General features: G+C 41.4%; 1 protein-coding gene across 2 annotated transcripts in view; it reads left to right on the forward strand.

The window, feature by feature from the left end:
• Nucleotides 1-13,055, forward strand: part of LOC147024790 (palmitoyltransferase ZDHHC2-like) — a 63,267-nt gene extending 50,212 nt beyond the window's left edge. For both annotated transcript variants that reach the window (XM_085885046.1, XM_085885047.1), the window contains 5 exons: nucleotides 2,597-2,717; nucleotides 3,402-3,534; nucleotides 3,772-3,898; nucleotides 10,355-10,473; nucleotides 10,597-13,055. In XM_085885046.1, coding sequence (XP_085741172.1) covers nucleotides 2,597-2,717; nucleotides 3,402-3,534; nucleotides 3,772-3,898; nucleotides 10,355-10,473; nucleotides 10,597-10,640 — 544 coding nt within the window. In that variant the 3' untranslated portion in view covers nucleotides 10,641-13,055. The remainder of the gene's footprint in view (nucleotides 1-2,596; nucleotides 2,718-3,401; nucleotides 3,535-3,771; nucleotides 3,899-10,354; nucleotides 10,474-10,596) is intronic.
• The last annotated feature ends 2,775 nt before the right edge of the window (nucleotides 13,056-15,830 follow it).

Genomic DNA, 15,830 nt, shown 5'->3' on the forward strand with positions numbered 1-15,830 from the left:
CACTACGGATACCAAGACGAAACATGTAATGCTTCCCTCCGGAGCCATAATAATTATGCCTCCCTCTGTAACCATAAAAAAAAACTTAATGGAACCATGACAATTAAAAAATTAAACAATGGAAAAATCAAATAATTGAAAATTGCTCAAGCCTACTACGAGGGGGAAATCCCCGGTTTCTCTCAAACTCACCCGGACCTGAGGCCACCAGGAGTGAATAACTTCACCCCACGGTGGGTTGCGATGCAACTACAAATGCCAGTCGAGCAACCACGAGTCCCAGTGTCCGTCCGTCTGACAGCCGTTTAACTGGGAGTCCCATGACCCGACCAGGAAACGCCCCCTCGGCAAATGTGCTACTTACCTTATCTGGTGATCTTGAATGCGGCCGAGCTGTACCGCCAGCACACGCCGGACCTCGCAAACCGAACCGTCGGGAATCTCAACCTCCCAAGCTGTCTACGTGCGGACAGTGCCGGACCAATGGTGTGGAAAAGATGGACGTGGACAGATCGGAAATTGATTCAACAAGAACAGGTTTATTTACACAAGTGGGGAGCAGGAAAAAGGGAGGAGGGCGAAGGGAAGATAAGGATTTTAATGGCATGGGGAGAAATGAGGGTTAGGCAATTTGTTCAGCGATGAGATCAGAGAAAGAGCAAAGAGACACAGAGCAAACTTAGCAAGCGCCTTACCTCCCACTAATAGAGTACATAGACCCCAGCATTCACAACCGAGGTAAAAATGGGGGATAGAGGGAGTGAGGAATTGCGGCCTCAGTCTACCTGGCGGGGCAGAGGTGCCCTTGCTATTCAACGCTGAGGGAGAGAAGGGGGAAGAAAGACTGTAAGGTGTCTAGGGTGTGTGGAGAAAAGTGACTTGCGTGCGTGCGTGCGTGCGTGTGTGTGACTGTTGGGGAAGGTGTGGGGGGGGGGTCACTCTGGGTAATGAGTTCATTAGTTATTCTTTAAAAAGCAGGACACAAAGAGTAGATGCTTAATGCCTCTCTCCGGGAACCATAATAATGGGTGTGGGAAGGAATGAGAGGGTTAGGGGAGGATGCATATGGGGTGGACAAGATAGATACAGAAACAAACTGTCAGGAAATAAAAACTGGAAATTTTGAAGGAGGTGGGCTTGCGGTTGGGGGAGGGGGGATTGACGAGGTGCAGAAAAGATCATGGTTTGGGATGGTGAATGATCTAAGATGGTGGAAGATGATCAGCTGTCTGAGACTTAGAGGGAAGAATGAGATTGAAGAGAATGTGGATGTTGGTTCCACTGTTGGGGGGGGGGGGAGAGGAATGAATGAGTGGAGGTGAGTAGTGATCCTGGATTTTGGGAGTTTTGCCAGATGGGGGTTGATGGTGAAACACGTATGCTCTGCAGAAACTTGGGGTAGACAAAGCACAGAAAGAGCAGAGGGTGCAAGACCAGAAAGGAGGCTGTGGAAGACAGAGGAAACCACCGACCTATCTGTGATGGGAAAGTGATAGGCCCATAGACTCAGCTTCGTCGTGGGACATTCCAAAGATCTTGAAGGCCTTGGTTTCCATGGTGTCAAGATGAGCAATGCATGAGGCAGGGGAGCCCACCCAAAGGGTAGAGCAGTACTCTATCAAGCTGTGGATGAAGGACTTGTAGGTGGACAGGAGTACCAAGGAAGGACTTTGTACAATGGAGGATGCCCATTGCTGGCTTTGGAGGCCAACTTTGAAATGTGGTTTGCCTAACAAAGAGCATGGCTGAAGTGAGACCCAGGAGTTTGAATGACTAAACCTTCTCAGGAGGATTGTTAAGAAAGTAGAGAGGAGGGTTTGCCATGCGGTCCTTTTGGAAAGAGAGAGAGGGAGTGACTGTGAGATTTGTCAGGATTGAAAGACATATTTATTCCAAGTGTTTCACCATCTTGTGATTTTTTTTTTCAAGGTCTGCAGAGAGGGAAGAGGCTGCTGTCTGCCTGTCTGAAGGATGAGGGATGTCACAGCAGAGGGTGGAGTCATCAGCAAAGAGACAAATGGCATTTTCCAGAGTCAAAGATCATTGATGAAGATTAGGAATAGGACAGGGCCCAAAACACTGCCTTGGGGCACTCCTGCCTCGATGGGGAGATGATGAAAGGATTCCGTTGAGGGCCACATGTTGGCCTTCATGATGGGAGGAAGGTCTTTCATCATCGATTGTGTTCTGGATGAAATTTCATCTGGTAAACTCTTCATCCAAAATTGGTGGAGTGGAACTTGGCTCTTGCTAACCTAACCAAAAGATGGCATTGTGAAGAATTGCTAAATATACTTTGCTCATGATGGTTGGTGCCAAATGCCAAGTGTAGTTTGAAAGTTGCTGCATGTGTGTCATGGGAAATTTGCTGACAGGTCAGTGAAAAGCAAATACAACAGCAGCTTTACAGTGTACCTTTTTGGTGTTTTCATAAAATATTGCTTGCATTTGTCAAAAGTTCGATTTCATTTTTTTTATTTTTTTCATTTTTTAGCACAAGCTACTACCTGTTCAATACATGTTGGCAAACCCATGTGATGTTGTGAAAACTGTTGCTTCCTCCCCCTCTTTCCCTACCAAACTCCTGAATGTTTAGGGTTAACAATTGTGTCGGCTTTTCCAACTACAAATTCTTCCTACTTTTCCTTGGCTACGCCACTCTTTACTGCATCTTCATCACTGCCACCGTACTGAAATACTTCATCTGCTACTGGGAGGTCTGTACTGCACTTATGATGTGATGCTACAAAATTTGGACCTCATTTACTAAAACCAATGCTATGGTTTTGTCTGCAAGTAGTATTATGAGAGAGACAGAGACAAAAAGGTTTTCCAGTTTGTTTCAGAACCAAAAGAAACATGACTTCAATTATAATGGCATCATGAAACCTCACCACTGGAGAAAAGACACTGGCTGGAAACTGCCGATGAAAGGACTACCAGCTGTGCCTTTTTGCTGGCACCTGGCCATTCCTTAATGGATAGGGGCAAATCTTTTAGACAAGACCTTCTTGGTGTTCAACAAAATACGACACGTCTCTGGAGCAAAACTATGTTTTTGTGTGCTCACAACATTGTTTCCTTTTTTTATTGAAAAAGATTGTTACACAATCTTACTTATGACGCAGTTGCAACTGGATGTTCGTTGTAAACTTTATAACCCATGCAACATTTGATTATGCTGACGTGCCCCCGTTTGCACTTTAAACAAGAGGGCCATGCATAGATCACTTCCAGAACCCTTTTGATCACTTTTTTTTTTTTTAGAAAAGCATGCTTGGAAATTGACACCCCCAAACCAACTTGTGAGCTAAGGTTCTCGGCCCAACTGGAAGAAATATATTTGGGCCTTAGGCCACAAACTGTGCTGTTGTGCTATGCACCCACTTCTTCTTTTTCAGGATGGTCTTCCGAGCAGCCCAGCCAAATTCCATGTCCTGTTCCTGTTTTTCATTGCGGCCATGTTTGCTGTTAGCCTTGGTCTCTTGTTTGGCTACCACTGCTGGCTTGTTTCCACAAACGTCTCTACTCTCGGTCAGCCATTCTGCTAACTAGATAGCTTGTAGGTTGGAAGTGGTGGGTCATCGGTTGCCTATGATGTCATGTTATTTCAGTTTTAGTGCGAATAAGATGACTCCATCATTCCAATAAAGTGGATTTGTTTCTGCCAGACTAAAATTGCCTGCTTGCTGGACAATTTCAGCAAAAATGGAAATTTTGTGAGTTGAAGAACAAAAAGTCATCAGGAAGCTTTTCTATCTCGCATTGCAGAAGCGTTTCGTGCTCCGGTGTTTGAGTATGGATCAGATCGTTCTGGATTTGATCTGGGTGTTAGGAGCAACATGCGGCAGGTTTTTGGAGCATCACCACGTGTCTGGTTCCTCCCTATATTTTCCAGGTGTGTGTGTGTGTGTGTGTGTGTGTGTGTGTGTGTGTGTGTGTGTGTGTGTGTGTGTGTGTGTGTGTGTGTGTGTGTGTGTGTGTGTGTGTGTGTGTGTGTGTGTTTCATTACCTCTACCACCGAAAGTGAAGGAGGTTATGTTTTCACCCTTTTCTGTCTGTCTGTTTGTTGCAAAATCGAAGATGTTTCAAGTATATTGGTTAGTTGATTTTGTTATTCTGTCGGTCTGTCGCCTACAGTTCATAATTTTAAACCGATCTTCACGAAACTTCACCGCATGCTAGAGTTTGTCATAAGGAAGAAGCCTATTGTTTTTGTGGTCAAAAGGTCAACATAGGCCAAAGGTCAACAACTTTGGTATTTCTAAAATCCTTAATTTTCATCTGATTGACTTGAAATTTGAAGAGGATTTATATATTTCAAGTCACTAAATTAAACCAGCCAATTATTTTTGAGGTCAATATGGACCAAAAGGTCAACAACTAAAGTGGTGTTTCAAAAATCCTCAATTTTCATCCGATTGACTTGAAATTTGAAGAGGATATATATATTCAGGTCACTGAATTCACAGAGCTAATTATTTTTGAGATCAACATGGACCAAAAGGTCAACATCTATAGGCCCAAGGTCAACAACCAAGGTGGTATTTCTAAAATCCTCAGTTTTCATCCGATTGACTTGAAATTTTAAGAGAATTTATATTTCCGGTCACTGAATTAAATCACCAATTATTTTTGAGGTCAAATTTGTTTTTTGGATTTGGCAAGTATCATGCTCTGCATGACGTCTTCTTGTTTGTTTGTTTGTCTGATTGTTTGTTTGTTTGTCTGTTTGTGTACGAGATATCTCAAAAAGTTGTGTTAATGTAGACTGATCCAGAATAAATTTTGTGGGCATGTTCGGTGTGTGACAAGGACGAACCGATTCGATTTTGGTGAAGATCCAGATTCGGCTACTAGAATTTTGTTTTACAAGGAAATTATGCGCAGGAGGAGGCCATTCAGCCCATCAAGCTTGCGCCACACCAATACCAGATTTTCATAAATCCTTCAATACCCCTTCCCTTCGTGTGCAGCCTTTTTTATTTTGGCTGCTGGTTGCATCATTAGTTAGGGGCGTGGATATGCCGCTGATGCAGTGCCCCGATTAACAGTACACTGGTACTCATTTCGCCGACCTCGGAAGGATGACAGGCTGAATCAACCCCCTGGTGTTAATTCAGCGGCAAACGGGACTTGAACTCAGGACCCTAGGATCCCAAACCACCACCCTAACTGCTAAGCCAACACCAGGCTTCAGTGCTTCTTCATCATTGAGAGATAGGGCCAAAAACGATATATATCACGATATCTCAAAAAGTTGTGGACGGATTCGGATTAAACTTGGTGGACAGGTTGGATGTGTGACAAGAACAAATTGATTCGATTTTGGTGAAGATGTGAATCCAGATCTGACAACTAGAATTTTAAAAGTGATTCTTCACCTTTGAGAGATAGGGCTCAAAAACGATATATATCATGATATTTCAAAAATGTGTTGGGCCTGATATGTTCTTGTGGATCAGGCATTACATGGTGGATGTATGTACTCTACCGAGTGCCCTTCTAGTTTTATGCTGTTATCATAACACAGCCATTGCCATCTAATGTTTGAAATGCACTCTTACAAATGCCGTTCAGAAATATGATGCATACATTACAGAGCGCCTACTTATCTTTATCCTTAACCTTTTAATACCTCCACTGACAAAGTCGCCGGAGGCATGATATTTTCAGATTGTCCGTCCGTACGTATGTTTTCTCTGCAACTGCTTATCTGATTGACACAAAATTTTCACCATAGGTACGACTACTCATGAAGAATGTTGTAATGATAATTATGACATCATAGGTCACATGGTGTGGCAGCCATGTTGGAAAAAAGGAAAAACTTAGGAACTCTTCTATATCTCTGAAACTGCTCCATGGTAAAAAAAAAAAAAATTGAAACTTGGCACATGTCAAGTACTCCCCAGGGGAAAGAAGTGTGATTTTTTTTTTTGATAATGTCATAATATCATACGTCAAATGCTTTATCTGATCAGTATGAAAATTTTTGAGGGTCATCTCGGTCATCTGTATGGAGGGGAAAAAAAACAATGATGGCTTCATTGGACATGTGGTTTGGCAGCCATTTTTTTTTTCAATTAAAACCTTCAAAAAGCTTCTCTAAAACGGCTGAACAGATTGAAGTGAAACTTTACAAATACGATTGCCTATCCATGAGGAACAAAAGGTTCTCCACCTAAGACGTCATAGGTCACATGGTTTGGCAGCTATGATTTTTTTTGAAGCATAAAACTTTAAAATCTTCTCCAGAACGGCTTGACAGATCGAGGGGAAACTTCATCCACATGTTCCCCAAGCCTTGGGGATACCAGGGTGTTCACGAATAATTAATGTCACATGGTCTGTCAGCTGTATTGCATTGAACGTAAATCTTTTAAAAATTCTTTGTCTTGAACTGCTTCATCTATTGGTGTGAAACATCGCAATTATGATCTAGTAGTCATGGGGCATGTAAGTTTTAAATTTCAACCTGATCGGACGTACAAGTCTGGCATCCAGAATTATTTAATATTTTGAATCTGGGTTCAGGGATTTAAATCAAACTTGGTAGAAGTATGTATAATCTACACTAATATGTGTGTGTGTGTGTGTGTGTGTGTGTGTGTGTGTGTGTGTGTGTGTGTGTGTGTGTGTGTGTGTGTGTGTGTGTGTGTGTGTGTGTGTGTGTCCTCCATAACTCCAAAACCATGAAACCGAGCAGCCTGAAACTTTGCATGCATACTGTGCCAAGAAAACTCCAAGGAAGTGCAAGAGTGTAAATTGGGTGTTTGGGTTAATTAAAACACCCCTTATGAAGATAGTTAATGGCCTTAATTATATCCTCTATCAGGAGCCTCCTTGGCCATCTTGCTCTCTAGGGATTTAAGGTGCACCCTGGGTTACCTTGCTGGGGTCTGAAGCCGCCATGTTTTTTTAGCCTGCTCAACTATGCCTTGACTTAGAACAGGCCGCAACGATTTCTTAACGATAAAGTTTTGTTTTATTCCACTTTCCTCACTCGTATTATAGAATGCGTGTTCATCATAGCTACATATCGCTAGGTACATTGCAATGTTTATAAACGCCCGGAGACTCCAGCATTCGTGACTTTTTCATTTCCACACATGCCATAACCACAAAATCTCTTAAACTAAACCAAATTACACTTCCCGAAAGCAATTTCCACCTCCCCATAGATGCCAACCTATGGAGTTTGTCTGTGCTCTTTCCTTAAATTGCTGATCTCCAAGCAAAGACTTAGCACATACCATTCTAAAGTCTTTGGTGTGACTTGTTCAGGGTTGGAATTGAACCGCCAACCTCCAAAACTCAATGGACAAACAAAGAAAAACAGCCATTATGCCACCAAAAATGTTTACTTTGTCAGGTAAATTAAGCTTTTACGAGGTCCGTCTAAAAAGTAACGGGACTGACTTCACAGAAATTTTATTCCAAAAAATGTTGAAATTACAGCTTGTCCCCTTCAAAATAGTTTCCCTCCAGTCTCACACACTTGTCCATCCTCTTCTTCCACGCTTTGATGCACCCCCGGAAGGCTTCTTCTGGAATCCTCCAGAGCTCCGTCATCACGGCCCTTTTGATGGCCTCCATATCAGGAAATCGGGTCCCCTTGATCACCCCTTTGAGCTTGGGGAATAGGAAAAAAATCACAAGGGGCCAAGTCTGGCGAGTATGGGGGTTGCTCCAGAGTTGGCATGTTCCTCTCCGCCAGACACTGTCGGATGCTCAGGGCACTGTGAGCAGGGGCGTTGTCATGGTGGAGCACCCAGACGTTGTTCTCCCACAGATCCCTCCTTTTGTCCCGGACTGATCTCATGAGGCGCCGGAGGATCTCCTTGTACACGTGTTGATTCACTGTTTGACCCTGTGGTAGAAACTCTAAGTGGACGATGCCCTTGATGTCAAAAAACACGATGAGCATCACCTTGACCTTCCACTTCGACATCCTTGCTTTCTTTAGTCTTTGTGATGGCAGAATTTTATACTGACGACTCTGCCGTTTGGTCTCGGGATCGTATTCGAATATTCACGATTCATCGCCAGTAATGACTCTCCTGAGCAGGTCTGGATCGTCCTCGAGATGCTCGATAATGTCTTGACAGACAGTGACTCTTTGCTGTTTCTGATCCTCGGACAACAGCTTGGGGACCATCTTTGCGCACACCTTGCGCATTTTGAGATTTTCAGTGATGATGCTACAGACAGTGTCCTTGTTGATGGAAAGTTCCTCAAAAATCATCCGCACCGTGAGTCGACGATCTGCGCACACCATCTGCTTCACACACTCGATGTTGTCCGTCGTGCTGCTCGTTGAAGGTTTTCCAGACCGTGGATAGTCTTCAACCTCCTCCCGTCCCTCTTTGAACCTCTTCTGCCATTAAAATGCATGTGTACATGACATCGTTTATTTCCCGTAGACTTGCTGCAGCACTGCGAAGGATTCGGAAGGTGTTTTGCCAAGCTTCAGATTGGCAAAAAAACTTCAGATTGGCTCTCTGCTCACGACTCATAGCGCGACGACTCAGACTAGACAACGTGTTAAGCATGACCTGTAAAAAAAATCACACAATGAGCGCAGTCAACCATCACCAATCATATATATATATATATATATATATATATATATATATATATATATATATATATATATATATATATATATATATATTGCTGGAATGTTTCGAAAGACTGTGACGCAACCCGTTCATTCAAGTTGTGTCAGTGGAGCATATACAGCAGGCTCAGTCCCATTACTTTTTCGACGGACCTCGCATTATCGAAAATAGCACAGTATGTATTGTGGTAAGGGGAATATGTAGTGCTGATAAAATTAACTTTTTTTTCCACTATATTGTACACCCAGGGCCCTTGGAATGAAGCAGTTATGAGAATACTTATGACATATGTCAACGAAGGTGGGCAGAGGTTATGTTTTCACCCCTGTCTGGTTGTTTGTCTGTGAAAAGTTGTGGATGGATTCTGACGAAACTTGGTGGACAGGCTCGGTGTGTGCAGTGGATGGATGAATCGATTCGATTTTGGTGAAGATCCAAATCCGGATCCGATAATTTTTTTTAACTTTTCTAAGTGATTCTTCACCCTTGAGAGATGGGGCCAAAAACTATGCATAGCAGGACATTAAAAAAAAGTTGTGGATGAGTTATGACAAAACTAGATGGATGAGTTGATTCGTTGACAAGAACTAGCCGATTCGATTTTGGTTCAGGTCTGGATCCAGATTCGGCCCATCAGTTGGATACAAAATGTAAACTTCAGCTTGGCGGAGGTATGCGCTCTACCGCGTGCCAGTCTGGTTTTTTCTGCTTGTTACAATAATCTGATTAATGACATAATTAGTGCAAATTAATTCCTTTTTTTCAAAAATATGAAATTTGTCTTTTTTTTGGACGACACTCATCTGTTAACATTCTTATGAATTTTATCTGCAACACGTGGCTACAGGTTTGCATCAGTTGTCTACGAGGAATGTGGCTATGCTGCCGAATCCCTGTTTATTAGAGAAGGAATTTGTAATTTGTTCAAGGTGCCAGTGATAGCTCGCCTACTCTTCACGAAGGTTACCGTGGGATCTTTAACGTCCACCGATTAATGCTGGCAGATGGGACATCACTTTAACGTCCATCTGAGGGATGACACATCCATTAATCAATCACCCTGACTGTGACACACTAAAATGACAGTTTATAGCTCGACCAATATTCAAACCCAGGCTCCACAGCTTGGACGTGAGCTGTATAGCCTGGGTTTGAATCTTGGCCTAGCTATAAACTGTCATCTTGGTGTGTCACAGTCAGGGTGATTGATTAATGGGTGTTGTCATCCCTCAGATGGACGTTAAAGTACCTCGAGAGTCTTGGCTATCCTTGCCAGCCCGATTCAGCAGATTGACAGTTTTTACAGCTGGTCCAAGATTCTAACCTGCTAACGTATCAAGTAGAAGTAATGGCTACCTTACAAAATACTGCAAAAACCCAAAAAGAAGGAATCCCAAGGAATCCTTTACAATTCCATTTTAGGAATGTAATCAAAGTCGCCATTCCGAGTGTAAGTGTCAAAGACACTTGAGTTAAAAGATACTTGAGACACTCTTTTAAGATCTGGCAAGATTCAAGTCCAGAGTTGACATTTCAGGAGATTCCTCGTGAAGCAAACTTTATCTGTTGTTGTTTTTTTTGTTGTTCAGAGTAGATTGATTTGTTACTCGTATGCCTGTTATTACTGATATTAACAGCATTGTCATGCACACCATTAAAATAACTTTTTCTTTCCACCACCCATCCAACCCTATCCATTTTCTCTTCTTCAAAAACACCCTCTATGGTAGTGTGGGTGATGGTTTGTCCTTCCCAGTGAAAAGCATACCTGAGTCGTGCAGTCGCCTCTTAGGTGGAGAGAACACCTGGGAGGAAGAGGGAAATTCTAATGAGGAAGGCACCATATTTGGTGGGTCACATCTTTGACCGTTTTGCCAACAATTTGATCAGGCATTTCATATAACCTGCTGTGATAGCGCTTTGCAGAATAGCAACGAACATGATCATGTTTTTTTTTTCATTTTTGTTCCAGGTAACGCAGGAACAGTTGGTGTTGTCTTTGAAAGCGAGTCGTGAAAAACCAACGATCATGGCCATGATCCACAGATCCAGGCATATGTTCCTCCTCCTGTGCTGCTGAGCTTTATCGTTACTGCCCGCCAGTTAGGATCGCAGAAGGGTTGAACTACTTTCAAAATGGAAACTTAGGTTTTGAAAGAAATTACACTCTGATCCACCAATATTTGGTCCAAATCAAAGGATCAGAGAAAGGGAGAATGTCATGTATTGCTTGCTGAGTGAACTAAACTCCCTGGGGTGGAAGGGGATTAGCAAAGGTTGTTCAGTGTATGTGATCCACAGGGCGATAGCCTTGGGACTACCAACATATTACTTTCTTGTGTGTATATATTGCAATGTATCATTAAATTTGACCAGTGTGTGGTAGGGACATGTAAAACGAATATTATTTATTGAGCAACTGACCAATTGTTGGTGCACCGGAAGCAAAATCTTTCAGAGAGAATGATTTCAATTTACTTTTAATGTACATAATCAATGTAGAGGTTTCTCTGCTTTGTCCTGCCCTGACCTACAGGGCATAGCCAACAATGTTATGTGAAAAATAACGCGTGTTGTGTACAGAACAACCACATTTGGTTGCTTAATTTGATTTGATGCAAGGAAATACCATTACATTGTTTTAAGAGCAGTGCTCTTCTTTTTCGTCTTTCTTTTAAAAATAACAACAGTATTTCCTCATGGCAAGCATAACTTGATTGTAATATCCCACTATTTTAAAGTCACCCTCTTTTATTGTGGTGCCGTTGCCAAATCACGGTTGCTAAAACCGTCCCATTATACATTTATCATGAGGGGTGAAGTGTTTTTGACAAAATACTGAAGGAAGCTCCCAATCAGTATTGGGCCACATTTGGATAGCCAGACATGGGGTTTTCTTTGCACTTAGGTACCCAACTGTATAAAGTTTTGCAACTGAAAAAAGGGTGTGACTTTGACTTTGAGCAGTATTGGAATATTTCACATGGTGATTCACCATCAAAAAAACAAGCTTGTTTGACAATCAAAGGAACTCATATCTTGAGAGATTGAGAAATCTTGTGCTGAGCCTTTTCATCCCTGTAAGACATTATGTACATGTACATGTACATGTGTATATATATATATATATATATATATATATATATATATATATATATATATATATATATATATATATATATATATATATATATATATATATATATATATATTCTGTGGTCAGTGATGGCTTCAGTTGACTTTGAGTTACAAAACGTGCTTTGGTTTGCCGATGAACTTCAGTAACTCTTATTAAACTGTTTGTAAAACTTAGCTTTGACCTATAGGTACTGGTGGGGATTGTTGATGTGGAAGTAAATTACTTTATAGCGGCAATTAAGATTATAAGGAGGTAATGGATGTCATTGGTGTATCTGTATTTCTGCAATCTTCAAATCACATGTTGGGGGAAGGGGTGGAGTTGGGGAGAAAGGGCTGGGTTTTTTTTGTTTGTTTGGTTGTTGTTGGTTTTTTTCTTGAGCAAATTGTTCCTTTAGTTTCCCATTTTATCAAGACAGAAACTGTCAGGACCTTGTGGATAGGAAGGAAGGTGGTTAGTGATCACTTATTCCATCACCAACTTTGTAGTTGTAACCTCACCATATTGCATTTGTAATTTTTATGGTCATTTTAATATTTATCCTGGTGGTGCCCTTCTCTCTGGTTCTGTTGAATTGTGCAATTTGACCATGGTGCCAACTCGGATATATACTGTTGAGAAGATAGAGATGTTTAAAATCTTCCTTAGAGGGTGTGGATGAAATGATCCTATTCCTGACACCAATTGATACAAATGTGAACCTTGTCCAATAACCCAGTACACATAGGACATGGCCTGAGATAACTAAGTGGTCCTTCCACGGGATGTTTAACTGGCCCAGGTGTCTCATCTGTTTGCATTAGTTGGATGTTAAAAATGCCATGGTGTTTTTTACAACAAGTCGGTGAATTATGACTGGCATCTTGAATAAATTCAAAATTCCTGCCTTTATTGATTGCTGGGAATGTCATATACCTGGTGTTGGCTTAATGGCTCGAGTAATGGGCTTGGGATCCTAGGGTCCTGAGTTCAAATCCTGCTTGGCTGTTGAATTGATACCAGGTGGGGTTGACTCAGCCTGTCATCCTTCTGAGGTCAGAAAAATGAGTATCACCTTGCTGGTTTGCTGCGTCGGAGTGGTAACACGTCCAGGATTGTGCCCAATAGCCAAGGAGACTGCGTAGGTAGCACCAACACTCTGCACAGAGTATGGTCCCAATGGATGGATGGAATGCCATGCTTTGGTAGCCTTCCCACTCTGTAAAGAATATGGTATAGATGATGATGATGATGACCAATAGAAACTTGTATACATCTTGCCATTGAACAAATAAATCGATCCAATTCTCAAAGTGTGAGCTTGAACCATTGTGTTTGGCCATAGTTACTTCCAGTTGATGAAGAGATTGTGGACAAACCTGGTGTCCACAAACACACAACCTCCCTAGGTTGATCGATGTTGCTTTTCATGTCCAACTACTGTTGTAGTTCTCGTTCTCTGTTTCCAGCAAATTCCATGTGGGAATCATGTCTGGACTCTGGGGTAGCCATTCTAATACTTGGAGCATACTAGCTTTAACTTTGTTCTCCAAATACTGTTTTACTATATTGGAAGTGTGTTTTTGATCATTATTTTGTTGGAAAATGAATCCTCTTCCGATGAAATGATTAACATAAGGAACTACATGGTGCTGCAGTATCTGCTTGTACTTGTTTTTGTTAGCATGTTAGCATTTGTTAACAAGTTTTCCTACCCCAAAAGCTGAGAAACAACCCCAGTCATAGAGCCTCCCCCGTGTTTAACAGCAGGATGCAAACATTGCATGCCTAACGTTCTACAAACTGGTGTCTTAGATCCAAAAAGTTAAAACTGACATCCAATCTTGTTGTTGCCTTGCAAATTTCAGTTTGTTCACCTTCTTCTGTGTTCTAAGCAGTGGTTTCTTTGCTGCAACTCTGCCGTCCATTTGTGCACAGTGCGATATGAGACATTGATGTTCAGGCCTGTTCTCATTTAATTTGTCAGCTGCTGACTTGATTTTCTTCTGTCGCATAAGCTGCTGAGCAACTTCAAGTGCTTGGCTTGTCCTGGGGAGGTTCTTCTGGGTCTTCCTGGTCTTTTCTTGTTTTGTACCGAGCCAGTTTATTTCAGGTGTTGCAAAGTGTATTTCACACCATTGTAGAGCTTCATATTTTCTGTTATTGTCTTCATAGTGTGTCCTCCTTCTCGAGTTTGGATCTTCATATGCTGTTCTGTTGAAAGTTGTTTTCTTGGTGCCATTCTTAACCCACTCATAGATTTTAAAGAAAGGGAACAAGCTTAGGAAAACTAATTTCACATACTAACAAGTTGCCCGTGCCTGCACAGGATTCTAAACGGGATGGGGATGGAGAAGGAAAAAATGGAAATGGAATTTTCTGTCATCGAGCTGGCAAGCTGAGAACAGCATTTCACATTTTTTGCCACATATGATGCAATTTAAATGCTCTAATGGCAGGGAGGTGCTATATTTGAAACTGTTTGTTCAATATATGTTGATTTTTGATGCCTAGGGTCCATAATATTTATATTGGTGTCAAAACCAGTGACAAATTGCAAATTAATAGTGGGATACACGAATTTGCAACTTTTATTGTGGTTTCTTGTAATTCACATTTATGTAACTGGTGTTGATTACTTCAATAATTTGTTATTATTATTTACTGTACAAAAATCTACAAATTTCCCTGCATATTTTCTTTGTGGTGGTAAGTGGATATATTACTAGCATATGATTATATAATGTATAGGGGGGGCGGGGGGACAATTTCCTTATTCATTTTATATAATTAAAGGTAACTGTGGCATTGAATTGACTTTTACAGATATTTGAATTATTATCTACCTATATAACACACTTCTCACTTTCCACAAATGTTTAACAGGGATTAGCACCACAAAAGTGAAAATAACATAAATTTTTGCACAGTACTGTACCTCTATGCCTGGTGTTGGCTTAATGGTTAGGGTGCTGGGCTTGGGATCCTAGGATCCTGAGTTCAAATCCCACTCAACTGTTGAATGAATACCAGTTGGGGTTGATTCTGCCTGTCATCCTTCCGAGGTCGGCAAAATGAGTACCAGCTTGTTTGTATCCTGTGTCGGAGTGGTGACCCGTCCGGGATTGTGTCCAATAGCCAAGGAGACTGCTTGGGCAACACCAACATTCTGCACAGAGTATGGTCCCAATGGAAGGATGGATGGATGGAAGAAACACTCTAAGCCAGTGTTTTTTAACCTTTTTTTTTCTTCTTTTTTAATATTTTTTTTACCCTCGCCAAAGGAGTGGGTATTTATTGCATTTGGGTCTGTTTGTCTGTCTTTTTCCGCACAGAATTTTGTGTTTTTTTTTCTCTGCAAACGCTCGTCAGATTGAGACAAAATTTTCACTATTGGTGCGACTATTCATGTCGAATGTTTTAATGATAATATAATTATGTCATGGGTCACGTAGTGTGGCAGACATATTGGATAAATGGAAAAACTTTGGACCTCTGTTTCTCTGAAACCACACCAAGGAAAACTAGCATCCGCTGAAGACAAAGTTTTCAATATCCCCCGCCATAGTAAACGAGGACAAGTAGCAAAAGGCACCACTTCAATTTATTCTTGATGTGTGTACCAAATGTCATAAAGAAATAGTTATTAATAGTTTTGCAACTATGCTCTGGAAACAAAGGTTAACCTCAATTATTTCTTAATACCCAACTTGTTTCCATGGAAAGTGACAGAAATTTTTTTGGGTGAAATCTCTAAATATCAAAAGGCACCAGTTCACCACTTGCTTGATATGTGTACCAAATTTTATAAATATATCTTGAGGGGATTTATAGTTAAGCTCCGGAAACGAAATGTGACGGACGGACGGGACCCATTTCTATATCCCCCGCCAACCAAATTGAAACTTGGCACATAGCAAGTACGCCTCATGGGGAATGAGCGATGTTTTTTTTTTATGTCATAGGTGCCTTCATTATAACATCATAATTGCATATGTAGAATGCTACATCCAATCAGTATGAAAATATTTGAGGGTCATCTCGGGATAAAATGGTCCACAAAAAAAATTTTGATCGCATCATCGGTC

The sequence above is a fragment of the Eptatretus burgeri genome, chromosome 6 (genome assembly GCF_056783735.1).
Source record: "Eptatretus burgeri isolate ZD-2024b chromosome 6, Ebu_testis_v1, whole genome shotgun sequence".
NCBI lineage: Eukaryota > Metazoa > Chordata > Myxini > Myxiniformes > Myxinidae > Eptatretus > Eptatretus burgeri.